The sequence below is a fragment of the Diadema antillarum genome, unplaced genomic scaffold (assembly GCF_040938485.1).
Source record: "Diadema antillarum isolate AM-2024a unplaced genomic scaffold, OU_Dant_1.0 seq00001730_RagTag, whole genome shotgun sequence".
NCBI lineage: Eukaryota > Metazoa > Echinodermata > Echinoidea > Diadematoida > Diadematidae > Diadema > Diadema antillarum.
In genome coordinates, this window is record NW_027272416.1 from 291,932 (window position 1) to 319,134 (window position 27,203).

General features: G+C 40.8%; 2 protein-coding genes across 2 annotated transcripts; both read left to right on the forward strand.

The window, feature by feature from the left end:
• The first annotated feature begins 5,359 nt into the window (after nucleotides 1-5,359).
• LOC139711914 (heat shock 70 kDa protein IV-like) lies at nucleotides 5,360-13,849 on the forward strand. Its single transcript, XM_071623759.1, has 2 exons — nucleotides 5,360-5,706; nucleotides 12,106-13,849. Exons 1-2 carry the CDS (start codon nucleotides 5,519-5,521, stop codon nucleotides 13,847-13,849), a joined length of 1,932 nt encoding a protein of 643 aa, XP_071479860.1. The 5' UTR covers nucleotides 5,360-5,518.
• Nucleotides 13,850-18,519: 4,670 nt separating this feature from the next.
• LOC139711915 (heat shock 70 kDa protein IV-like) lies at nucleotides 18,520-22,213 on the forward strand. The gene is made up of 2 exons (XM_071623760.1): nucleotides 18,520-18,707; nucleotides 20,545-22,213. The coding sequence occupies exons 1-2, from the start codon at nucleotides 18,520-18,522 to the stop codon at nucleotides 22,211-22,213; spliced, it is 1,857 nt and encodes a 618-aa protein (XP_071479861.1).
• Nucleotides 22,214-27,203: the final 4,990 nt, after the last annotated feature.

Sequence of the window (27,203 nt, forward strand, 5' to 3'; positions counted from 1 at the left end):
TTCATCAATATATTTGGCTAAGTTCTACAAATCACATGATAGAGAATATCAAACGATGAGTTGACATTAGCCTAGTTACGTTATATTAAAGAAAATGATGAAAAAAGCAAACTTGCATGACATTACATTTGACACTTGTTAGCTTAGAATTTGGACTTTTTGTGGGATACCAAGAAACCAATAGTACAAAGCATACCATTTAAAAAGGAATTCAAAGTACATTAGAAGAAAATCGATTTTAGAATCACTGAGACATCCAAAAACAAAGTAATACAAAACGATCCTAATAAAAGGTGGGTCCCGCTTTTTATTCGGAATGCTTTTTATTTTTGATATCTCAGCAATTTTAAAACCAATTTTTATCAAATAAATGTTGAATCCCTGTTGAAACTAAATTCTCTTTCATATTCCAGGCGAGGTTTCTCATTATCTCACCAAAAAAAAAAAAAATAATAAAAATAAATAGAAACCTGCAGTTAGGTCTCAACCAAAACTATACGCTCCCTTTAACATAGACTCGTCGTTTAGTACTATGCACCTCAGTAATTCAATTTGTGGCTGATTGCTTCCAGCTGGTTAAATTTTCAAGGGATTATACAGTGAAAACATTTGTCGTTCTATACCTGTACATACTCTATATATTTATACTGCATGTATATCCCGAAAAACACACAAAAGAACCATAAATGATTTATGATTACAGTTGGCTGGAAACCTGCGTTTCTTTTCTCTATCTCAAAAATATTGCAGCTGAAATCATTGATCCAGGGTAGAGTCCCACTTTTAATCACAGTCGATATAGTTTCGGATTTATAGTCAACCGTTTCTATACTGAATTCAGTCATCCATTCTCTTTTTTCTTGTATCATAAATTAGCATAGATGTTTCTTTAAGCAGTTAGAGCTTGTATGCTGCTCCTTCGATTTAAGCACATTTCTGTTGTTATTGTTGTTGTTGATATTGCGAAAAATAGTTGGCTTTGTATGTCCAGTCCGTTGGCTATAGTTACCTGTTTGTCCTGTGTATACGAATCTCCACGAATTTGCACAGACGGTATATTGCGTCATGTCACCCATTGATTTTTTTCCCCCCTTGGATATGAATGGGGTGTAATGTCACATTTTTCACTTTCTTCTGTTTGGCTTTCTTTTTGCCCCTTATTTACCTAAATTTCTCTTGAGACAAGCAGTCAATGACAAGAACAAGTTGTAGTCCGTTTGCAGATTCGTTGGTATTTTCATGATCTTATTTCTTGTTTGGTCAGCGATTCTTTTCCGTTAATAATCACTATAAGCTGCAAACTTAGCGTATTTCTCTTGTCATTATTATTTTTATTATTATTTCCATTCTCATCATCTCAATGGTTTACAAGTCTTCTCTGCTTGTTTTTCTTGAATTTGTGTGGCTTGTACATATTCTGAGAACGTGAAATACGACTCGAAATAAACTAAACATACAAAGTAGTATATAGATCCCTATCATATTGAGGGTTTTCTTTCATACACATAAGAAAGGTATACTGTGTAAAAGTTTGTGTTCTATATGCGCTTTGTATTGCCATTGAAGCGGCCTATACACCGGAATGCAATAGGAACATCTATTTCTTTACTTTGCCTTATGTATATTTTTTTATCCTAGTCTAAGATCCACCTTCTAAACCTCTCATCCTATCTTTGGTAATCGGCAAACTTGCAAAGACAATTACAGGAACAGACGTGATAAGCATTAAAACCCACACTTTGCAGTGTACAACTGTAACTCTTTTTCAAAACGCAACAGGCGGACAGGCATTCTAAGTTGTGCACTTTTCTGGGACATAAGTAACGACTGATTGGTATTGTTTTAATCAATTCATTTCCATGAATACATAATAAGAGTAGGGCGAGAGAGAATTCATTGTACTTGCTGGCTATATCAAGCATTGATTCATTGTCATGTTGTGTTTTTTATTTTCAATTTGCTTTTATTTTCTTCCTCTCGTGAACCAGTGTTGGGAAAATAATAAAGAAGAAGAAACTGACTACTCTGAGGGGCATAGTTTTCTCATCCATTGAGTTTTGCATAGATAAGATTCGAGTGATAGACAAGACGTTCAGAAGTCATTGTTCGTCCCCCACCCCACACCCCCTTTTTTTTGGGGGGGGGGGGTGGGGATAAGGTACTCTAATGCAATGGCAATTATGAATACAATACATACTGCATTATACATTGTGTGAATGACCCTTTCGAAATCACCGCAGGAGATGTATTGTGTGGGGGTAGAAAAGAGTGGGACCACTGATGTCTTTGCAGATCCTTCCCTCCCGTCTTTCGGGCATAATAGGGAGCTTTAGATTTTAGACGCGCGGACGTTCAAAGGGAAAAAAAAAACATGGTCTGAGCGTGCGCAGAAGAGCGGCGTCAACTTGACGTGCGCTTCTGCGCACGCTCAGATCATGTTTTTTTTTTTTTCCCCCTTTGAACGTCCGCGCGTCTAAAATCTAAAGCTCCCTAATGATATACCGGAGAGTAATACGACAGTCAAGAGTAATAAGTTTCATGATGTGACAAAATGACAGGTTTTAATCGATTCAGAAGCAGTCAAGGAGATAGAATTAAACATTTTGTTTTGTGATTGCGTATATAACTCGGTTTGCGAGAGAGCGCAGCCAGCGAGCTCTATTAACATGATTAAAGACCTTTGTTTTTGCAAAAAGCAAAGTAACCTTTTCAGTCCTTTATTAACCCACTTGTGAAATATAGTGAGGACTGTATGAAAGACATTGAGGCAGCGTAGAGTTTGAGACAGAGAGAGAAAGAGAGAGAATGATAAAAGAACGTGTTATAGCCCTATTTATCACAATGATTTTTCTATATGGAAAAAGTAAACAACACTTCGAGGGAGGGTCACACACACACACACACACACACAAACACAAACTAATTCCATTCACGACATTGGCATATCAAATCCTTAAAGGGAGCAATTAGCGAAGAAATGGGTCTCTTTTTTTGGGGGGGGGGGGGGGGGGGGTAGCCCCTCTCTCCCATTCCTTTTACACGACCGGGAAGGGGGGGGGGGCATTTCATAAAGCATTTTGTCCGACAAAGTTGTCGGACAAATTTGCTCTAAGCCAATCAGGTGCGATGCAGGGATTTCGGTATAGCTTGTAACAGTTTGTCAGAAAAATATCCGACCAAAATGCTTCATTAACTGCCCCCCTGGTTGATAACGATAAATCTGCGTAGAAACAATTCCTATAAATCACAGGACTACTGTAGTCCACAGAAGCGGATCTAGAGGGGGTGGGGGTGGGGTTGCAACCCCCACCCCCCCCCCCCCAAAAAAAAAAAAAAATCAGGGGACCATTTTTTTTTATCTTATCTTTTTTTAAAAACTTTTTTCTATTTATGTATTGCACATGGCAATGACCTCTATACCAAAAATAGTGGTGTTTTAGATGCAAGAAAACGCCATTTTCACATACGGATTTTCAAAAATTCTCCCTACTGCGGGAGGGGGGACACCCCCCTCCAAAACCCTCCCCCCCCCCCTCGCTCGCTCCGCTCGCTCGGGCTCGGTCGCTACGCTCCCTCGCATACCGCTCCCACCCCCCCTTTACAAAAAGCTAGATCCGCCCCTGGTCCATAACGAATGTATTCCCTGTTTGCACCAACTGTAACCTCAATATTCCCTTATCAAACGAACAAACAAACACGACCCGCTACGGGCCCCATCACTTCGCCTTACAAAGTTTTTCTAAAATATAGGTTGAAAGCCAAAGAGAAGTTTTATGAAAAGAAGTAGGTTCGAGTCTCATGAGTTTAAGTTGTTGTTGTTGTTGTTGTTGTTGTTGTTGTTGTTCATTTTCCATCTGTGAAGATGGCTGGATAGCCCATATTCAGCTACACTAAGCTGGTCTTCCATGGGGTCCAGTTGGATGTGGGGTGGGACCACTTCACCGGGTTAGACACCCTGCTCTTTGCGATGAATGAATGAAGCGGGATCTTTTACGTGCATGGGCTGTGACTCTCTCATACACGGGACCTCCATTTTATGTCCTATCCGAGGGACAGAGTGTTTTGCCTCTCGCTAGAGGGGACGGTATGTTTACACACAACATTGCTCAGTCCAGACTCGGGTTCGAACCCGGGCCGCGTGATCGTGAGGCAGACGCGCTACCGACTGAGCCAACTCACCACCGTCTCTAAAGAGACTATACCTTTAATAAGTGAAACGGTTGTTTTTATACTTTCCTAGAAAACAGTAAATATACTCTAAATTATTCTTGATTAGCACACTCCTCTCTGTCACGAGAACTATATCAGTAAAACTCGACGCGCCTTGTGTGTAATTCTGAAAATGTAATAAAACAGATATACAGAAACACTGATGTGTCCTTTCATTTTTTTTTATTTCGTTACGATGGTTTATCCCTGTCACGGATGACTTGGTCTGTGGTGAGCTGTCGATGTGCGCGACCCTATACCGGGTGTCCCAAAAAAAGCGGAACGGTGGATTTTCAGTACCTTGCGGTCTAAAAGTTATATATCCTTTGACATCATTAGAAAGAGCATCTCCCGCAGAAGACTATGATACCAAAATCATTAAATTTGGTTCAGTACTTTTTATTCTACGCCAATTTCTGAAAATGCAGTCATTGTCAAATTTCGCCGGATTTTTGCGACTTATGAGATAATAATTTGAGTGCGACAAGCGATCCATACGGTGAATATTGTGTAAGCTCGGTGATCCATGTCAACAAAAGATACAGCTTTCACATTGTGTGTGTGTGTGTGTGTGTGTGTTTGTGCGCGCTCCCAATATGAAAGCGTTATCTTTTGCTGACATGGATCAACGAGCTTACACAATTCACCGTATGGAACGCGTGTCGCACCCAAATTATTATCTCATAAGTCGCAAAAAATTGAAAATGACTGCATTTATAGAAATTGGCGTAGAACAAAAAGTACTGAACCAAATTTAATGATTTTGGTATCATGGTCTTCTGCGGAAGATGTTCTTTCTAATGATGTCAAAAAATATATCACTTTTAGAATGCAAGGTACTGAAAATCCACCGTTCCGCTTTTTTTTGGGACACCCGGTATAGCTATCGCATGTTTCTGGACTTTGCCTTTGCACTGACTTACTTGTTATTCCTGCCCCTATAAATGACGATTATTCGATGGCAAGTTTGTCTAATAATCGGTTACCTTCATTTCCTCATCTTTTGTCTGCTGGGTTCTCTCAGGACAAATCTTGCGCAAGATTCCATTGGCGAGTTGCCATAAATTGAAATATTGTTGTATGTGAGGATTTAGCTGAGTGTTCGAAGCTGCTAATCAAGTTAACGGCTCAGAGCAGAACAGAACATCAACTTTACAAAATAACCAGTGAAGGAAGAAAGAATGTTGTTGAGTATTAATTAAGCAAGCAGGAAAATAAACAGTGAATTCCTTGTAGGCATAACACCATCAAGGGTGACTATTTTCCGGAATTGTTATAACTACTGCGAATTTGGACGATAAGCAAGAATATGGAACCAGGAAAAGTACCAGCTATTGGAATCGACTTGGGAACGACCTACTCGTGTGTCGGTGTCTTCCGGAACGACAAAGTCGAGATAATCGCCAACGAGTATGGAAGCCGGACCACACCGAGTTGCGTCGCCTTCACCGACGCGCAGCGGCTCATCGGAGAGGCTGCTAAGAACCAAGTAGCCACGTAAGAAAACTTTCAACGCCAAGATAGTTTGAGTGTGTTTGTGTGTGTCTATATTTTAACCTCAACCAATGAGGTTATGTTTTTACCGGCGTTCGTTTGTTTCCCTGTTTGTTTGCGAAATAACTAAAAAAAAGTAAAGGGATTTGGATGAAATTTTCAGGAAAAGTTGAGAATGATACAAGGAAGAGATGATACAATCTTTGCAGTAATTCTCATAATCGTCTGGATCCACGATTTTTTCTCACTTTGCGATTTTCCGCTACCATACGAAGACATAAACTCCCCAACGATCCGACTTCGCTGCTCAAATGTTCGTAAGAATTCCGAAATTTACGTTTAGGCCTATTTGAGGGACTATGTCCTTCTAGATTTATGAAAGTTCGTTCTCCGTCATCACAAACTGGCCCGTATTTTGATGATTTTTCATTGATTGTTTTTTTCGTTGGAGGAGCATTTTGCTCGGTCACAGTCACACTGCACGATATGCGTGCTCAATGTCAATGCGTGTGCAAGGCCGCTGAAAATGCATCGCGCTCTACACTGTTGGTGCAAAATTGCACCGGGGACGTTGCGGCGCTCGTTGGTGGCCGAATACTGGTGCAGTAGACATTTGCATTCAACCCTTGCATTGAATAATTCCCGTAGACACTAATCATAGGGGTAATTGCCTTGGGGGTACGTAAATTTTGTTTTTCTTTTTTGCTTTTGTGGATACCATCAAAGATCGTACACTCATACGACCTTTGATATTTGATGATTTTTCAAATTAACATTGATTGTTTTTTTCGTTGGAGGAGCATTTTGCTCGGTCGCAGTCACACTGCACGATATGCGTGCTCAATGTCAATGCGTGTGCAAGGCCGCTGAAAATGCATCGCGCTCTACACTGTTGGTGCAAAATTGCACCGGGGACGTTGCGGCGCTCGTTGGTGGCCGAATACTGGTGCAGTAGACATTTGCATTCAACCCTTGCATTGAATAATTCCCGTAGACACTAATCATAGGGGTAATTGCCTAGGGGGTACGTAAATTTTGTTTTTCTTTTTTGCTTTTGTCGATACCATCAAAGATCGTACACTCATACGACCTTTGATATCATCACACTCTCGGCTTGCTATAATCAAAATATCCCGCAAGAAAACGGCGTATTTCTCGATTTTTAGCGCTTTTTCCGCGACCCGTCGCTGCTCAAATGTTCGTAAGAATTCCGAAATTTACGTTTAGGCCTATTTGAGGGACTATGTCCTTCTAGATTTATGAAAGTTCGTTCTCCGTCATCACAAACTGGCCCGTATTTTGATGATTTTTCATTGATTGTTTTTTTCGTTGGAGGAGCATTTTGCTCGGTCACAGTCACACTGCACGATATGCGTGCTCAATGTCAATGCGTGTGCAAGGCCGCTGAAAATGCATCGCGCTCTACACTGTTGGTGCAAAATTGCACCGGGGACGTTGCGGCGCTCGTTGGTGGCCGAATACTGGTGCAGTAGACATTTGCATTCAACCCTTGCATTGAATAATTCCCGTAGACACTAATCATAGGGGTAATTGCCTTGGGGGTACGTAAATTTTGTTTTTCTTTTTTGCTTTTGTGGATACCATCAACGATCGTACACTCATACGACCTTTGATATTTGATGATTTTTCAAATTAACATTGATTGTTTTTTTCGTTGGAGGAGCATTTTGCTCGGTCGCAGTCACACTGCACGATATGCGTGCTCAATGTCAATGCGTGTGCAAGGCCGCTGAAAATGCATCGCGCTCTACACTGTTGGTGCAAAATTGCACCGGGGACGTTGCGGCGCTCGTTGGTGGCCGAATACTGGTGCAGTAGACATTTGCATTCAACCCTTGCATTGAATAATTCCCGTAGACACTAATCATAGGGGTAATTGCCTAGGGGGTACGTAAATTTTGTTTTTCTTTTTTGCTTTTGTAGATACCATCAAAGATCGTACACTCATACGACCTTTGATATCATCACACTCTCGGCTTGCTATAATCAAAATATCCCGCAAGAAAACGGCGTATTTCTCGATTTTTAGCGCTTTTTCCGCGACCCGTCGCGTAGACAATACTCTTAAAACTGGACTTAATTCGCGCGCGCTTGGAAAAGTTCCGATTCTGCACTTTTGACGGTGGAATTTGGGATTTTCGATGGATTTTTGGAGGAGACTTAAGGACTTTCCTGTACGTGAATGAATGTTAATACCGTATGTGTAATTATGTGATTTGCGTGTGATGTGACTGTAGAACCAAAGATCGTACACTTCAGTGTACGATCTTTGGTAGAACTCACTGGCTGGTGATAAAGCACACTGGCAATTAAGTGGCCGAATTCTGGTAGATGACCGAATTCACATTATGTTTACCCCGACTTTGTACTCAGGCGTGGGTCTGCCGCCTTTGACGGCCCCTCTCTAGTTTCTGAATTAATTTGATGAAGGATTATTTGTCATAGAAATTTAGGGCCACGTGTATATAACTTCCCAATAAATAACCAGATAACCAAGCATTTTCATCATTCGTAAAAATGTGTACACAATATCATCATGATAACCGTTGTTTATCTTTGTTGTTGTTGTTGTTGTATTTGCGCAGTGAGAAACTTCATTGATTTCCACCACGCTATGCTAGACGCAGCAGACAGTGGGGAATTCCAAAGCGGGAAAGATGCCGTGGGGAAAACCCAGCATTTGCATATCGCCGTTGTAGACATAACAGACACTATAGCAATCGAATGATATGAATGAAGGACTATGGTGATTATGGGGTGAAAGTCAGCTGTTCGGCGGCGGGCTGCGCTCTCAGAGTGCTTTTCCAGTCTATAATACTAGTCTACACTTTATACCCTATTTTACATGTTTTCACAAGGGGTCTTTGTCATGATCAGTGTTGTTATTTTTCATCCACGCCCTTCCGAAATCTTTGTAGATTCTTTCCTTTATATTTTGTTTGCTGATGACTCCAAACTGTTTTTGTTTTATACACTTTACCTCCATTACTACCATCATTACAATAAATTAAGAACTGAAATTTGCCTTGTATGACAATACTTCATACACGTCGATAGATTATCACTCACTATTGATAAAACTCATTGTAGGTCTATGTTTTTAGTATAACATACTAGAACAGTTCCTTATTGAATGATAGCGCATTAAACCAAGTTGAGCGTAAAAATTTATCGTTGATGGTGTATCTTGGAAATCCCATTGGTGTATATCCCAACTAAACAAAAAAAAAAATGTTTTTCCTTGTCAAACTCTTCTCAATGTTAGTTTATTCTACCTTAATAGCTCCTACCGTAAAAATGAAATTTCTTGTGTGGAAAAATGTTTCTCTCAATGCACGTTTTCTTACCCATAAGGCAGCTGTGAGAAGAACCACAGTTTATAGGCTACCTGCCTCATTATACCAAGGAGGCCTCACCTCCCTGCTCATACCAACAACTTATTCTTTTATGTACAATGAAAAAATAGATTTGTTTAGCTACAATGTCGGCACAAACATGTGTCAGTTTTTCTGCCATGGTTACGGTATAATTTAACTATAAAGATTATGATTTGGAGGTCATTCATATCTACGTGAATCCTACATGCCAACATGACGCATTCCACCTTCCCTTCTGCTTAAATTAATCCATACGTGAATTAAGGCTTCATTCCCTGTAAAGACCTAGTCGCATGGGGATCCGGGAAACTTAAAGGGGATGGCTAGTAACTGATCAGTGGGAATCAGTGGGAATGCTGGGGGACGATTGTTCCAATCCTTGTGGGATTCATTTAAGAGTCCATTATATACCTATTGTTGTGTGAAAATTATTTGCTTCAGAATAGTCTCAGAATAATCAAGTAATGTGCAGTTCAATCCAGGTTAGCATGCGATCGGTAACGGCCCGTTAACGATCGCCCCGTCACTGTACAGGCATGCTAACCTTGAAACATTGAACTGCACATTACCTGAACATGAGACCATTATGAAGTAAATAATTTTCACACAACAAGTACTCTTAAATGAATCACACAAGGATTGGAGCAATCATCCCCAAGCATTCCCACTGATTCCCACTGATCAGTTACTCGTCATCCCCTTTAAGGCTTCATTCCCTGTAAAGACCTAGTAGCGTGGGGATCCGGGATACTTAAGTAGCCATGGAGTGGGGAGGCTGGCCTCAGAAGTGGATACATCTGGGAATCCCCGTTATGAACAATCTTCAGCTTTATCACTGATCTCTATGTACGTACTAGTCTGGTTTCCAGACCCTTTGTCAACTGTACCCCCCCTTTTTTTTTATAAAATGCGCCCTCCATATAGGCAAATGGACCATCCAGCTAAACCAGCTACTTCTTTTGTCGTAGAGGGCGTTAGTAATATTCTGGGAGGAAAAATTAGCACTAGCAGAAGGTCTGAAAGCCAGACTACGTAAGCACAAACACAAACACACAGGCGTAAATATTCATAACTGAATGACATACGCCTTAAAATTAAAACAACAACAACAACAACAACAACAACAACAACAACAAAGACGAAGCATCTCGCCGAAGTCGCCCATCACCGATGAGCACGCTTCGATGCACATTTTCGCTGCTGGCGCTGTTCGTGGTTTTGCACGTGGGTGGGGGGGGGGGGGGGGCAGCGTAGGAAGATCGATTCAATCGGGGGCCCGTTTCATAAAACTTGTCATTAGTGACAACTGCCACATTTCTATGAAAAATTTGCTGTCAGCCAATCAGATGCAAGTAATTCAGTAGCTTGTCACATCTATGACAACTTGTCACTGATGACAAGTTTTATGAAACGGGCCCCGGGTCACCCATCCCTACCTTCATGATAGGCCTACATTTGAATTGGGAGAAGACAATACTATTAACAGGAGACGCCAGTTACAGTTTGAGAAAAATTGGACAATCCGTTCAAAAGATACGAATTTTTAAAGTTTCAATGCTGTCATCGTTGGATAAAAAGACTACTTCGAATTGTGACGTCGCACGCGTAAAACGATATACAGTTAGTATAAAGAAAATTCAACATATTTTGACTTTCTCGCAATTAAAGAACACTTGACCTGCCTCTTTCAGAAGGCAGAGGCAATAATATTAACCTCACTATACGTAAGTGACAAGTAAATAGAATGCATACTTTGCAGGGTTTGAAATAGTAAAATTTACTTCAAACGTCAAAGAGGAGGTACTGGTTGATGAATTATCGATCCAAAGTTCATTTTGTGCTGACGTAAGTTGTAAGGTATTATCACGTCACTGTGTTTGCTTACATGCTTATCAATCGATATCGCTGCCTTGTGAAAATATGAACTGTGTGATTCCCCAGCATTCTTTCTATATGTGTAATTTAAGGCAATCTCCGCATTCACGTGAACGCCAACTTAAAAAAATTGAATTTTACTGTCACGTCAATAAAGAACACAGACTAACAATGCATCGTGAACACGACAAGTTCCCATAGAGCTCGTTCAACAACAACAAAAAAAAAAATAAAAAATAAAGATTACTACTCGGTAGTCTTAACTACCACCTATGCTAGTGAATATCTCAGCATAAATATCTAGAAACCGAAAATTGAGACTCATTTTTTTTTTTATCATTGGTATGTCCTGCTATTCCTATTTCTAATAACGACACCAGCATATTGTGTGATCACCCCTTCTCCAAATTTCATATTCCTCGCAAATTATAATGCTATCTATTGCGTTATTGCGCACAAAGGCCTGAATAGGGGAAGATGACACGTTCTTTGAGATATCTAGGTTGGCCCGTTGGTTAAAATGACCGAGTCATTTCCTACAAAGTGCATTCCGATGAAATTGGACAGGAATGGTAGTTATGGATATAGATTGGAAAGTTATTCAAAAGACACACGGGGTCCGCATACCCTACTGGATTGAGCACAATGTCGCACAGTGTGTTCACAATGTGTTCACATAGTCGGCTATGTGAAAACGCTCAAATCTAGCAGTGTGAAGATGTTTTCACACTATGACGTGCTTTTTCACAGAGTGTTCACATAGTAGGTCTGATGTTTTGTTGCACACTTTCATACTACAGATTGAAAACATCTTCACACTATTAGATTCGAGCGTTTTCATATAGCCGACTATTCGATCACATTGTTAACACACTGTCAGACTGTGGGACACTGTGTTCTTTCCCGCAGGAAGGGTAGAGACTGACCTTCATCCATCGAGTATAACGATTAACTTGAATTGTATGTAGTGGATATTGCCTATATTTGTGCAGAATAATACACTGTAATTGTTTGATACGCGGTCCTCAACGATTCAAGAGAAGGAAGTTGTATTGAGGTGAAAATTATGTTTGGAGTAATTATACAATCAATAAAATTAATGCCATGTCCATTTCCTGTCTTTATACAGAAATCCAAAGAACACAATCTTCGATGTCAAGCGACTGATTGGTCGGCGGTTCACAGACCAGAGTGTACAAGCGGACATGAGGCACTGGCCATTCAAGGTGATCAACCAAGGAGGCAAACCTGCTCTAGAGGTTTGGTACATGGGGGAGAATAAGATCCTCGCCCCAGAGGAAGTCAGCTCCATGGTTCTCAGTAAGATGAAGGAGACGGCCGAGGCATATCTGGGTCAGAAAGTCAGAGATGCTGTCATCACCGTTCCCGCCTACTTCAATGATGCTCAGCGACAGGCCACGAAAGATGCAGGCGTAATTGCAGGGCTGAATGTTCTACGCATCATCAACGAACCGACAGCAGCTGCCCTCGCATATGGACTAGATAAGAAGTTGCAAGGTGTGCAGCATGTCCTGATCTTTGACCTCGGCGGAGGCACATTTGATGTATCCATCTTGCTTGTCGATGATGGACTCTTTGAAGTCAAATCAACTGCTGGAGACACCCACCTTGGTGGTGAAGACTTTGACAACAGACTAGTCAACCATCTTGCGAGGGAATTCAAGCGCAAACATGAGAAGGACCTCAGAAACAGCCCACGGGCACTTCAGCGTCTCCGCGCTGCAGCTGAACGAGCTAAACGGATTCTATCTAGCAGTGCAGAAGCAAGTATTGAATTAGATTCGCTCTTCGAAGGAGTCGATTTCTGCACAAACATCACCAGAGCTCGCTTTGAAGAAATGTGCTCTGATCTCTTCAAGAAATGCCTTGATCCAGTGGAGAGGGCAATCGTCGATGCAAAGATCGATAAGACAGGCATTAACACCGTTGTAATGGTTGGAGGTTCAACCCGTATTCCCAAGATCCAGAAGCTCCTGCAGGAGTACCTGAATGGCAAGGACCTCAACAAGTCCATCAACCCAGATGAAGCTGTGGCCTATGGTGCAGCTGTCCAGGCAGCCATCTTGTCTGGTGATATGAGTGAAGAAATCAGGGAGGTCTTACTGGTTGACGTTGCCCCACTCTCACTTGGAATCGAGACAATTGGTTGCGCAATGACAGCTCTGGTCAAGAGAAACACGAGGATTCCCGTAAAGGTCGCTGAGATCTTCAGCACATGTACCGACAACCAACCAGGTGTGGACATTCAAGTGTACGAAGGAGAGAGGGCGCTCACCAAAGACAACAACCAACTCGGGCAGTTTAGATTGAGTGGCATTCTCCCAGCTCCAAGGGGTGTGCCGAAGATAAAAGTGACCTTTAATATCGACGCCAACGGCATTATGAATGTAACAGCCAAAGACCAGAGCACAGGTAGCAGCAACAACATCACGATAACCAACGACAGCGGTCGTCTATCCAAGGAAGACATTGATCGCATGGTCCACGATGCTGATAAGTTCAGAGCTGAGGATGACCGCCAGCGGAAGAGAATCGCAGCCAGAAACCAACTCGACAGCTACGCCTTTGGCATCAAATCCGCTGTCAACGAACCATCAGTTCAAGGTCAGCTTACCGCTGATGACATAGACACTGTCATCAACGCCGCTGATGTCGTTTTACAGTGGCTGGATTTCAACTCCTTGGCTACAGAGGAAGAATACACATACCAACTGGAGGAGCTTCAAAATACGTGCTTACCAATCATGATCAAGATGCATGCTGACTATGGACAACAAGATAACTGCAATTCACCGGGACTTCAGGCGGGAGCCAGTGACAAGACTAGTCCTTCTGTGGAGGAGATGGACTAAATTGGTAACAGTACTTAAAGAAGAAAAGTTGAAATTATACATTGTTATTCATTGGTACAGATACCGGATATTTTAGCAGCTTGAGTAACTTGTATCAATGTTAGCTTTTAATTTTTGTATTACAAGGGCTATGATATTGGAAATAATGATGCCTACTGTGCGCACTGTAATATGTCTTACATTAATGGGGGGGGGGATACGTATAAATAAAAAAAATTGTATCATTTTAATTTCGGGTAGTTTCTATGTATATTGAACTTTGATTGATTGATATTATTCATAAATAAGTTTGGTCGAATACACAAGAGGAGAATAAATAGATATGAGGATATATAAATTAAATGCTAATGGCACTCTAAATGAGTACAATTTGAAAATTACCAAATCCTATTGTATATGATTTTATAATCATAAACTAGCATTCATTTTGTACTACTAGCTTAAATTTTATGCAATATGGTCCATTGAACACAGAGATATGAGCCTTCTTTCAGCACTCATCAGAAAACCTCTCAATCCAAGTTTCGTTATCACGTTGAATAAAGTACGTAGTCCAATTACGTGTGGAACGTTGTTTCTCCTGCAACTTTGTCGGGGTTTTTGAATGAGGCTTTGCCTCACGTGGTCCATGTCAATGTTTTCTTGTGTTCGAACTGTTACTCTTCTCCCGATCTGCCCTTGCAAAGGTTTTTGCATGTACCCGTTTCCCTGTATTTGAGCACATTTCTGAGTATTGTCACATTGCATGGTGCTCGTTGATTGAATTCCACCTCGAACTTATCTTAATTGTACCCTGTTCAGATTTTGATCAGATTTCGTCATGTTTCTCTGAACGTATGAGGGAGTACTCATCTAGAGCGCCATTAGCATTTTTTTTTTTTTTTTGGTGGGACACGCTGTATATTATATTGTGTGTATAAATAATCTAGTATGATGTATAATAATCTAGTATATTACTCCACGTGGTGACCATCTAAGTTGTGACTGTTGCGGGTCCCGAAGCTCCCTTTGTTTTAACCTGTACACCACCATCTGTCCTTGGCCATAGCGTCCCATACCAAATCCACTGTCCAGGTATCTCATTGGAAAGGTGTGTGAATTGATGATGCTTTGTTTCACGCAGGTGATAAGTAAGCAATGAATATATGCAATCCAGCAGTCGGATTGACCGTCCAGTCCGACGAACTAGGCATTGAGTATAAAGTGCCTTACCTTGGGGCACAACCTGTCTTGCTTCAGGACTCGAACTTGTGCCTATAATATGTCTCAAGTTTCCATGTTTGATATGCTACACACAGAATCACAGTCGGGAATTCATGGGGAATTATTAGCCACCATGTTACTCCAAAAACTCAAACTCCAAATTTTATTGTCCGAAAATGGAAATTCTTTTTTGCCCAATTGATCGTGGGCCCGGCAGTCACTGAGCAGCGCCAGATCGACGTTGCTCTAACCTTTTCAACTGTTGAACGGCAAACAAGGTAGCAGCAACTCCCATCTTTAACGTCTTTTGGTATGACACGGCCGGGGTTCGAACCCACGACCTCCCGATTGTGAAGCAGCCGCTCTACTTTCTGAGCCAACACAACACACTGAGCCAACTTACATTCGTAAGTCTCATGGCAAGAGAGTTGCGACTTGTAAATTATTTCAATTCAGTTTGCTCACCCGTTTGCTCATCATGTTACAAAAATATGTACACATCAGGGGCGGATCCAGGAATTCTGTAAAGGGGAGGCGCCTTTACAAAATTATAGGGGGCGCACGGCCCCCATTTTTTCTTTTTTCTTTTGTTTTTAATAACAAGATGCGCCCCCGATGCGCCCCCTCTGGATCCCCCACTACACATGAGTTGTTAAACGTATGCATTGGTTTGTTACTGTGCTCTTAAACTTATTTTTACATTATGTTGAACAAGTGAATCCATATAAGTTGCAATGTATGACCTTTGACCTTTAATGTTAAAGTGAACGTAGTCTGATGATGTAAGTAGCGTTTTACATCACCAGCTGTGTGGCTAATTGCTTCTGGCTTTGAATGAAGCTATGACTCATACAAAAACACTCGACTATACATTTACGCGGCACATCATACAACATAGTCCTTTTCAAAAAAAAAAAAAAAAAAAAAAGGAAAAAACAAACAAACCCCAAACCCAAGATATAACAACCCCCATGAACAAACAAGGGTGAAACAATCCAAACGACATGATTGCCGGTCGGAATATTATGTGGTATTTTTTTTATTTTGTTGTTGCTGAAAGGAGTTAAAAATTGAAAATAAAGATGCGTTTATGCAGCTGTCTGTTTTATGTTCGATGTTTTAGTGGTTCAATATCACCTAACAAAGATCAGTCCTATAATTCGACATTTCTGACATTATTTTGTCCAACACACTTATAATGAGGATTTTTTATTGAGATTCATACGCAGAACTTCATTATTGTAAAGGCCGAAGGAAATAACAATATGTTTCTTTTAGCATCATCCGAACCATATCTGTACTTTTCGTTTCATTTCAGAATATACGCATACATCTTTTTAAAAATATCTCTGTATTACATAAAAATGTATCACGGTTCGACACAACTTTTTTTTTCTCTGGTGTCCAATTCCGGCCATTGAAATTTTTAAATCTGAAGTTTTGGTGGTCCCAAAAAGAAATGTGGCCTCAAAATAAACGGAAACATAACAGCCCATTTAGAAACTTATGTGCCCAATTGGGCCATAATATTATGATAACCTTTTTTAAATTTGGTGGCCCGACATGAATTTTTAATAGCCTTGAGGCATCATTAATATCGATTTCAGTATGTATATATAGGTATATATATATATATATATATATATATATATATATATATATAATATATAAACAATCTGGTATAGTCCTTGTGAATTTTTGGCCAATAAACTTTATGTTAAAACTCCTGAAGAAGTCATGAGACACCTAAAATTTGAGTCAAACATAATTATAATTCATCGGCCAAAAAATGCATTTACGGTACCACTTTCTTTTTAAATTTTTTTTTTTGTGGAGCCAAGTGCAATTACAATGAAATTAACATAATATATATAATATATATACATAATATATATAATATATACATATATATATATATATATATATATATGTGTGTGTGTGTGTGTGTGTGTGTGTGTACTGTACATATATATATATATATATATATATGTATATATTTACATGTATACATATATATAAACATGGGCTATTCAACATGTATATAGTCGACAAAAGTGACATGGTAGAATAGCATATAGTGCTGAAGTTGCACATTACTATTTTCAGCAGGTCAGATTTATTCATATGTATACACAGATAGGTCCAAATTTTGATATCCACAAGCCACGCATATATGCCCTATTATGTCAATCGAACGGAAATAAAAACTGTTGAACTACGTTAATACTTCACTAAAAACTTGAATAACTCAAGGGAACACGTGACAAGGGAAGAGTGGCGCGACTTCCTGAAACTGGTGAAAGGATGAAGAAGAATAGTAACTTCCTGTCACCATGGTAACCATGGACGGACGTGAACAAATAGTAGGTAGCGACAGGAATCTGGCGACACGAGTTGCTTCTGTACCATCCAGTATGATACCGTAGCTGGAGACAAACAATTCAAAAAGCAATTTGCAAAGTGTCTCCGCAGCCTAAGCTCCCAGGGGCCTGATCTAGCTGAAGCAGGACTGAATCGGTCATTGGGTGGGCTTTCCCCTACTCGTATCTATAATAATCAACTATTTCTTACACTTCATTCCGCTCAATGAAGAATGCTGTGTCTTGAAACACCTAATGTGAAAGATAAGTATATTTCTCGGAAATACCGTCACCGACTGTCTGCTTGAGCTATTGTCAATGTAGATATCATTGTAATACTCATGCTCCCCCCCCCCACAGAAAGAAATTAAAAAAAAGTTATGTATAATAATCATGGTATACTCGTTCGAAAACTTCACGAATGCCAAATTCGAGGGCAAACGCTCTAGAGGTTCGACTACTTAAGTAACAGACAGCAATGGTCCTGTGCCACATCAATGGGGACAGTTTCTATCTTTTCAACGGTAGTCTTAAGACCCCATTCTAAAAAGAACGCATCTCTTTGTTGTCCACGTTAAATTTATTGTCAACACATCTCTCTTGTCTATTGCACTCTTCCTACGTCACTTGTGCATCATGTTGGCACGAATGTCACTTTTGTTGGCAAACGTCCAGTGGACCCTGGGATAATGTATATTTCTAGACTTTCCCTCGCCAGTAACATTGTGTTATATCTGCGTGCATTTCGCGCAAACGTTTCTCGCGGAGAGCTACATTTCATCACTTCCGCACTGAAAAAGTTATCTCAGAGCCTTTATTGCGCAAGATCGCATTGGCGAGTAATCATGATATAAACTAAAAGACTGACACAGGCGAGCTTAGTTTACTGTTTGACAGCTCCCTGTCAAGTCAATAGGTGAAACGAGCAAAGTCTTGTAACTTTACAATACAAATTAGAAGCTAGATTTTGCCGATATGATTAAAAGCCGAACTTTGTTTTACAAGTGGTAAACGAGCAAGTGAAGAGAAAAGCAATTTTCAGGTATAACTCCGGGGTGCTTATTTTCGGATCTATTAGAATCACCTGAAAAACATCGAGTAAGGAATATGGCACCGGACAAGGCACCCGCTATTGGAATTGACCTGGGAACGACCTACTCGGTTGTTGGTGTCTTCGAAAACGGCAAAGTCGAGATCATTGCCAACGACCAGGGAAACCGGACCACGCCGAGTTACGTCGCCTTCACCGATAAGGAGCGGCTCATCGGAGATGCAGCCAAGAACCAAATTGCCATGTAAGTAGATTTGCTGGTTTGTCATCTAGCTTTGATTCAAAGAACCGTATTCCGCATTTGTTTGACATCACTTTGCATGCCCAAACAATACATAAGTTAACATATTTAGCTGAAAAGAATTCAACGAAAGAGAAAATGAGGTGAAATGCTGGTTAGCATTTTAGTATTGGCGTTTAACGTCCCTAAAGGCCGTGTCACACCTTACCGTACAAACCTTGCGTGCGACTTGCGAAGAACAATTTTTTACTACCAGGAGGCCCCCCGCAGATAACCCGCAGATGAAAGTACCTAGCACGTATCTCACCCGCAGTTACCCGGAGTTGCTCACGCACGCAAGTCCTATTCACCCGAAGCCAAGTTTAGGCCCTGTCCCACCTTTCCGGGCAAGCTAGGCGGGCTTGCTGCGTGTGGGGATTTTCCAGCACGCAGGACATTACTTTTTTTTTTTTTTTTTGCAGGCGGACAAGGTTTTGGGCAAGTTTCGCATGCGTCTTACTTGCTGGACCCGTGCTACTTACGTTCTACTTCCGTGTGACCTGCGTGTCAGGCGCATGAGTGGCGAGTGAGGGCTGACAACTCGGTGAAGAAATCCCTCTGAAGGAATGGCAAAAGTCCTACAGAATGTCATTATCTTGGCCGCATACGGGTACTGCAAAGTGCCTGCGTGGGAGTTGCCTGCGAGGTGCTGCCGCTAAGGGCCTCCTACGGGCGTTGTGCGTGTACCTCCGCCGGCAATCCCCGTGACTCACCCGGAAAAAGTTTTGGTCATGCTCAAAACTGTCAGGTGCTGACCAACTGCTCGGAGGTCCGGGTAGCAAAAAATATTCCCCGCTAATCAACCCGTCAAGGCTCTCCAGACACGGTGAGAGAAGGCCTTGAGCATGCTTGAAACTCGTTCCTGGTGAGTCGCCGGGGTTTGCCAGCAGAGGTACACGCAGAACACCAGTAGGAGGCCCTTAGCGGCAGCACCTCGCCGGCAACTCCCACGCAGGTGCTTCGCAGCTGTAACGCAGGTACTTCGCAGTCCACGTATGTCGGTCGTAGCTGGAAATGGATCGGTTTCAAAGTTTTCACGCGGGTCACGTGGAATACACGCAAATAGGAGGTTAAATAGCACGCCTCTAGCAGTAAGACGCAAGTACGGAACTCGCCAACAAACAAAGGACAAATGACGAAGGATGAGGGCAATGGCATCAATTTTCCAGGGGGCTAATGCTTTATTACATGATATATATATATATATATATATATATAATATACAGTACACACAAATAATGTAGTACGACGTACATACGAAGTGTTCATAATTATACAAACATTATGACATACAATGTAAAAAGTACATGTGTTTCGCTGTGTACTGTCTTTATTCTAAAGGGGTGTTACAATCCTTGAAGGAACAATTACCTCAGACATTATGTGGATTCAATGAATGCAGAAATATCAGAAGAGCACATAACTTCGTGTTGATAGTGAAAGTATGTAAGGAAAACATCTTCATTTTATCGGCACGATACAAGAGTCCTTGAGTTTTAGTTTTGACTTAACTGTTTGACTAGTTTTAACTTTTAGTTTTGACTATTGACTAAAAGTCAAGAATTCTTTACTTTCTGTCAGAATTATATTATTACCTTTATAAGTCAGCTGCAAGTCTAACGCAATGTGTGTACTTTTATGGCAAAATAAATTTTATGTCATTCTCTTTTTATCGTTACACTTTTGTGCCATCAAGTATTGTTTCGGGGCGATCAACTTTAAAAGGAAAAATTTACAAAACTTTAAACAAACCTTTAAAAAAGTATTAGAATTCCTTTTCCTTATTTTCTCTTTACTGCAGGAACCCCAAGAACACAATCTTTGATGCAAAGCGACTAATAGGTCGACGATTAGCAGACCACAGCGTGCAAACCGACATGAGCCACTGGCCATTCACTGTCATTAGCCAAGAAGACAAACCTGCGATACAGGTCGAGTACATGGGGGAGAATAAGATCCTTGCTCCAGAGGAAGTCAGCTCCATGGTTCTCAGCAAGATGAAGGAGACGGCCGAGGCATATCTGGGTCAGAAAGTCAGAGATGCTGTCATCACCGTTCCCGCCTACTTCAATGATGCTCAGCGACAGGCCACCAAAGATGCTGGTGTCATTGCAGGGCTGAATGTCCTTCGCATTATCAACGAACCGACAGCAGCTGCCTTGGCATATGGACTAGATAAGGATTTGCAAGGTCAGCAGCATGTCCTGATCTTTGACCTCGGCGGAGGCACATTTGATGTGTCCATCCTGCTAATCAATGACGGTGTCTTCGAAGTCAAATCAACTGCTGGAGACACCCATCTTGGTGGTGAGGACTTTGACAACAGGCTGGTCAACTATCTTGCAGAGGAATTCAAACGTAGAAACAGGAAGGACCTCAAAAACAACCCACGAGCCCTTCGACGGCTCCACACAGCAGCTGAGCGTGCAAAGAGGACACTCTCAAGTAGTTCCTATGCCAGTATCGATGCAGAATCCCTGTTTGAAGGAATCGATTTCAACACTGAAATCACCAGAGCTCGCTTTGAAGACCTCTGCTCTGATCTCTTTAGAAAGTGCCTTGACCCAGTTGAGAGCGCTCTTGCTGATGCAAAGATCAAGAAGAAAGACATCGACACTGTTGTGCTGGTTGGAGGATCAACCCGTATTCCAAAAATCCAGAAGCTTCTGCAGGAGTTCCTGGATGGCAAGGACCTCAACAAGTCCATCCATCCCGATGAAGCTGTGGCTTACGGTGCAGCAATCCAGGCAGCCATCTTGTCTGGGGATCAGAGCAAGGAGATCCAGGACGTCTTGCTCGTCGACATTGCTCCACTCTCTCTCGGAATTGAGATCGTTGGTGGCGAAATGTCGACCATCATTAAGAGAAATACGACAATTCCAACGATGGCAACTGCATCCTACACCACAGTTTCCGATAACCAAACACGTTTAAATGTTCAAGTGTACGAGGGAGAGAGGGCGCTCACCAAAGACAACAACCTACTTGGAGAGTTCGTGCTACGTGGCATTCCACCAGCTCCCAGAGGAGTGGCAGATATCAAAGTAACCTTTGATGTTGACGCCAATGGCATCATGAATGTTACAGCCAAAGACCAGAGCACGGGTCGCAGCAACAAAATCACGATCACCAACGACAGCGGCCGTCTATCCAAGGAAGACATCGATCGCATGGTCAACGATGCAGAGAAGTTCAAAGCTGAGGATGAACTCCATCGGCAAAGAATCAGAGCCAGAAACAAATTGGAAAGCTACGCTTTTAGCGTCAAATCCGCCGTCAATGAACCATCAGCTGAGCGGAAGCTAACGGCTGATGAGAAACAGTCGGTCATCAAGGCTGCAGATGATGTCATTCAGTGGCTTGATTTGAACCCCAAGGCAACCAAAGAAGAGTTCACACACCAACTTGAGGAGCTTCAGAAAACTTGCTCACCAATCATGATGAAGATGCATGATGGCAGTGGACAATAAAGTGACTACCATCCTGCTATAGAAGAGACTGACTTTTGATTAGCCACAATCACTAAATAGGAATTAATGTTCAGTGTATAGTATACCCTTTTTACTCAGCGGTACTTTTACTCTCTTAGTGCTTTTGCATTTTTAAATTACAACGATGATTATGACTCTTGATGGCTGCATGAAGATTACTCATTTTACTAAATGTCGAGGGCGTAATAATTGGCACTTTGATTAAATTTTATTTTATTTACATATTTCATTTGACAGGATATATTTGGTGATTTCAAGTTCGGTGCTAGTGTTAGTGCTAGTGCTAGCCCCAAAATAACAGCGTTAAATCGAGCTCCAACACCGATACCGATCAAAATTATCGATCCCAGCACTGGGTGTTGGAATCGCACTACCGCGAGGACCGCGGAATTTGCGCGACGAAAAAAGTGATGGTGCGTGATTACAGTCAAATATTAAAATATGTAGCCATGACTGCTTAGTTTTAGACACGTAACGAGGAAGACTGATTAAAATGCCACAAATTTCATCCCTTCTTCAAAACACAATTATCCTAATTTTGCTCTAAGGCTCAGATTTATAAAGCCATGTCTTGAGGGTTCGTGTACGTTACGTGGGCGACCACTGCATTAGCATTGACTTTGCACGTGAAACGTGCATGTATTATATGTATTACGGACGTGGATAAGAGTCTCGCACGACAACGCTAACACCAGCACCGAACTTGAAATGACGAAAATGATAATCCCTAGGGGCTAGTGTTAGTCAATGGGGGGAAAGCACGTAAATCGCTAACGCAAAGTGTTAAACTAGGACTGAGCACGACTCTTTGTTATTGCACTCATTTATTTGCCTGAATGCAATAATTGAGATTTAGCATCAAATATAGCATCAAGATAAAATGGTGAGATGACTACTGATATGAGTTACATTAGATATGTCTTGAATTATGAGTATGCTAGTATGTATATACAAATTGTATCAAATGAGCTAAGGGAATTCGTTTGCGGAGAGAGTGTATCGTTGTAAAGGTACGTACACACTTTACTTCGTTTATGTACGGTTTCTTATGGAAAAAGAAATTCTCAACAAAGATAACCTTAAACACAGTTGGACGGAAACTGTCGGCAGTTTCTTTTATTTGTTATATATATATATATATATATATATATATATATATATTGGCATTCAGATAAAAGTGAAGCATAAATTATCCAGGTTACTGTTACGCGTCTGATGCAATGATTCCATGATGAAGTTTGCATGGATATTGTCAGACGATCTACGTATTGCGTTTCTCAATGCCACTTTGGTTGTTATGCATTCTAGCATCATCCTTAACATACTGTGGAATTACACACCCGTGTGTACAAACATGCAAACAACCACGAAATAAACATGTATAAATGTTTAAAAACAGGATTAAGGCCATTAGTCTCACAGAACAATCACGACATTAAAACAACAAGGTCGTAAAAGAATGAAGTGACAAGGGCCTGATTTGCATGTATTCTGTATTTCTATCGTCACAGGCATCTTTGGTTTAATCAGTGTATGCCTATTACATGAGTAATGCTGGCTTAGCCTCTGATTATCGTAGTTTCTGACTTATGTCGTCCGTAGTTCATTTTTATCCACAAATTGTAAAGATTTCTTTTTTTTATAGTCCCCACTCTACGCCTTGATGTGTCGAGTCTGAAACGTATTTGGAGTGATACTTATAAGTTATACTGTATCAGTAAACATGGTAAAAATACGTAAATGACGTTTGCGGAAAATCTGATTTTTCTTAAAGTTATGAATTTCTAAACTGTTGGTGCCTCTCTCTTAGATAAGAAGGCTGCTCATACAGTTTGTGATGTCGCAGAAAATGGACCGATATGAAATAAGTTGAGGGAATGAACCAATTTCTTCTAAAAATAAATTTTATCAAATAAATGCATATTTCTTTGCATCTATCCACGACAATGAAATCACGATTTTTTTGTAGCCCTCTAATCTAGCGATGACGGCTCATGGGATTCATCAAACTTTGAAAATTCATGGGTTTTGAATGAATAATTCGTATCGTCTTTGTTTCCCCTACTATATCGCATTTACTGGGTGTACATAATCTGTTTGGGGCACATTCCCTAAGCAGAATCTGTGGGAGAAATTAACCGTTGTTTATGTGAGACAAGACTAAATTTACTGAAAGAAACAAATGAATGAAATACGTAAAATGCCACGTTTGGTTACCTCGGTTAAGGAGACCCGGGATATTTCCTGTCACCAATGTTATAGTCTGCACAAATGGAGTCATGGGACGAGACCGACACCTACGAGTCATATAACCGACGGGTTCGACATTGGAAAAAAGGTCCATGATTCATACAGCCCACTACAGCACATGAGTTCTACACTATAGGCAAATAAAGCCTATGAGGTACAGAGAGCCCACGAGTTCGACATTACAACAGGGGGATTAATGTGTCGGTCTCGTGGGCCTTGTTTGCCTATTGTCGCACTCATGGGCTGTATGACTCGTGTCATGCGTGTTGGTCTCGTGACGTGCACCCATGCATTAATCATGTAGCTCCCCTTTTTTTTTTGCCGTTCTGTTGTAAGAGAAGCAGGCTGCTTTATAGCTCTTCAAGCTGAAACGTCCTGTTGAGGTCTTTGGGTGGGATTATCATTAGCATGCAAGCTTTCCATCTGCGACGCAAAAGTAAAGACTACACTAATTAGGCTAAAATGGTGATCTGCACATGCTCGAGGCAGCTGTTTCTATTGTTCAACCCTGGAGGCTGCGTTGTCTTCAGCGTTCTCGTCGCGGATCGAAAGCTTGCTATTCATGAACCAGGAGATTGCAAGATACGCCCATTGCTAGTAAGTATGTGTGGGCATAAGCTCCTTTGATCTTTAAGCTGATTTATTAAAATTTTTGTTACCAAATACTGGTATAAATAGAAATATTGCTATATCGCATTACTCTCCTAATCGGCCTACCTATCAGAAGATATAGCCAACGTGAGACAGCAGTTTTACATATTTAATTGGGAAATAATCACAATCTGGTAATACATAATTTGTCACGACAATGCTTTGAATTATTTTCGCAATCTTGACAAAAAAACTAGTGGAATTTTAACGCTTTGAAATATGGAGAAACTAGAAATGTCGCTATGGCGACTGGTATGCCTCCACCATAATGCAGGATTCTCCTAATGGGTCTATAGTACGTCTTGACAATGTGTGATGACAGTTTAACATAATAAGCAAAATATTAAAATGACATAATTGTCACAAATGTGTTGAAAGTTCACTTTCCTTGAACTAGGTTTGATTGGATGAATGGCTATATTTTCTAAGAGAGTATGTATTTGGGGATTTGAGGATTTTTACCTGACTTTTGACTCTTTTTATAAATTTTATATGCATTGAGTAATTTTCAAGATGTGGAGAAAAAGTATGATTTCAGTATTAAATAGTAAATTGTTTGAATTTTAACCTGACCTTTGACCCCTTGACCTTTGACCCTATGACCGTAATATTTCCAAGAGAATCACTGCCAGACAGAACATGCATTAATATGTATTAAGTGTCATGAAGATACCTTGAGCCACTTCCTAGATATGGAAGAATTGAAATTTACCACTTTCACGTGACCTTTGACTTTTTGACCTTTTACCTCTTTTTGCGAAAGATTTCCCAGAGAATCTCTATTGTGTAATACATGTCTACACTGAGTTTCAAGAAAAATCCCGCAGGTATTGCATGAATATGAGGAGAAAAAGTTAAGATTTGAGGAGGTAACCTTGATCTTCGATCCCTGACCTTTGACCCCATGACCCCACAATTCCCTAGATAATCACTGCCAGTCACTTCATGCATATGTACTAAGTTCCATGAAGATACCTTGAACCACTTCCGAGATATCAGGAATAAAATGAAATTTTAACATTTTCATTTGACCTTTGAACTCTGACCTCATGAGTTAATACTCTGTCTAGAGAATCTTCATTTAGTAGTACGTGTATATACTAAGTTTCAAGAAAATAACTTCAGGCATTGCATAGGTATGGGGAAAATAGTGAAATTTAGAGCATTTCACCTTTGACCTTTGACCTTGAGCATGTGCGCCCAAAAGTTGATAGGCGCAATTTCGCCCACTCATACATACACATGCCAAGTTTCATGAGGATACCTCAAAGTTTGTTTTTTTTTTTTTTAATGACGCTGTCCACAAAATCGATTACGGACGGACAACCCGAAAACATAATGCCTCCGTCGACACTTCGTGGCGGAGGCGTACAAAGGGTAAAATTTTACCGGACCCCCCCCCCCCCCCCCCCCGCCCCCCTCCCCCTCTCGAGGGGGGAGGGGGTGTTGATGGAATACCTTATGTAGACCATGAACGAAACTTGATCTTCTAGAATATGGAGCTTTAACTCCGAGGTCACAACAAGTATAGATACTATGCACCTTATACCTCCTTGGTCAAAAGAAGGTGCTATAGGTGCTCTGAAGATAATGAAAATGTAAATGCTGACAAAATATCTGGTCGGTAAAAAGGACAAGTCTCATTCCCCTGCCCCTTCATTACGCACATAATTATAATACACACACATAAGTCCTATACATGTTTTTGTACCTATCATTACGAAGTAATAGGGGTACAACGGTACATGATATATATATATATATATATATATATATATATATATATATACAGTATATATATATATATATATATATATATGACCCTGCACCTCACAACAAACAAAAAGTCGCCAGATATGAATTTTTAGTTAAGACCATATTCTGAAAGAGCAGACTTTAAGCTTTAAAATGATGTATAACTCAAATCAAATGGACTCTCCTAACCTATTTAAATATTGGAAAGAAAGCACAAACTCAGGAAAAGTGTGAACTGAGAAAAGAGGCTCTGTAGTACAGTGTCTATTAAAGCGCTTAATCTTTACCAAACCGTGCTGGCTGTGCGATGAAT

What these genes read in the sequence shown, in the direction of transcription:
- LOC139711914 (XM_071623759.1), top strand. Translation starts at nt 5,519, where the DNA reads ATGGAACCAGGAAAAGTACCAGCTATTGGAATCGACTTGGGAACGACC. An exon ending in GCTAAGAACCAAGTAGCCAC is followed by an intron (nt 5,707 to 12,105) that starts GTAAGAAAACTT and finishes GTCTTTATACAG; the next exon opens with AAATCCAAAGAACACAATCT.
- LOC139711915 (XM_071623760.1), top strand. Translation starts at nt 18,520, where the DNA reads ATGGCACCGGACAAGGCACCCGCTATTGGAATTGACCTGGGAACGACC. An exon ending in GCCAAGAACCAAATTGCCAT is followed by an intron (nt 18,708 to 20,544) that starts GTAAGTAGATTT and finishes TCTTTACTGCAG; the next exon opens with GAACCCCAAGAACACAATCT.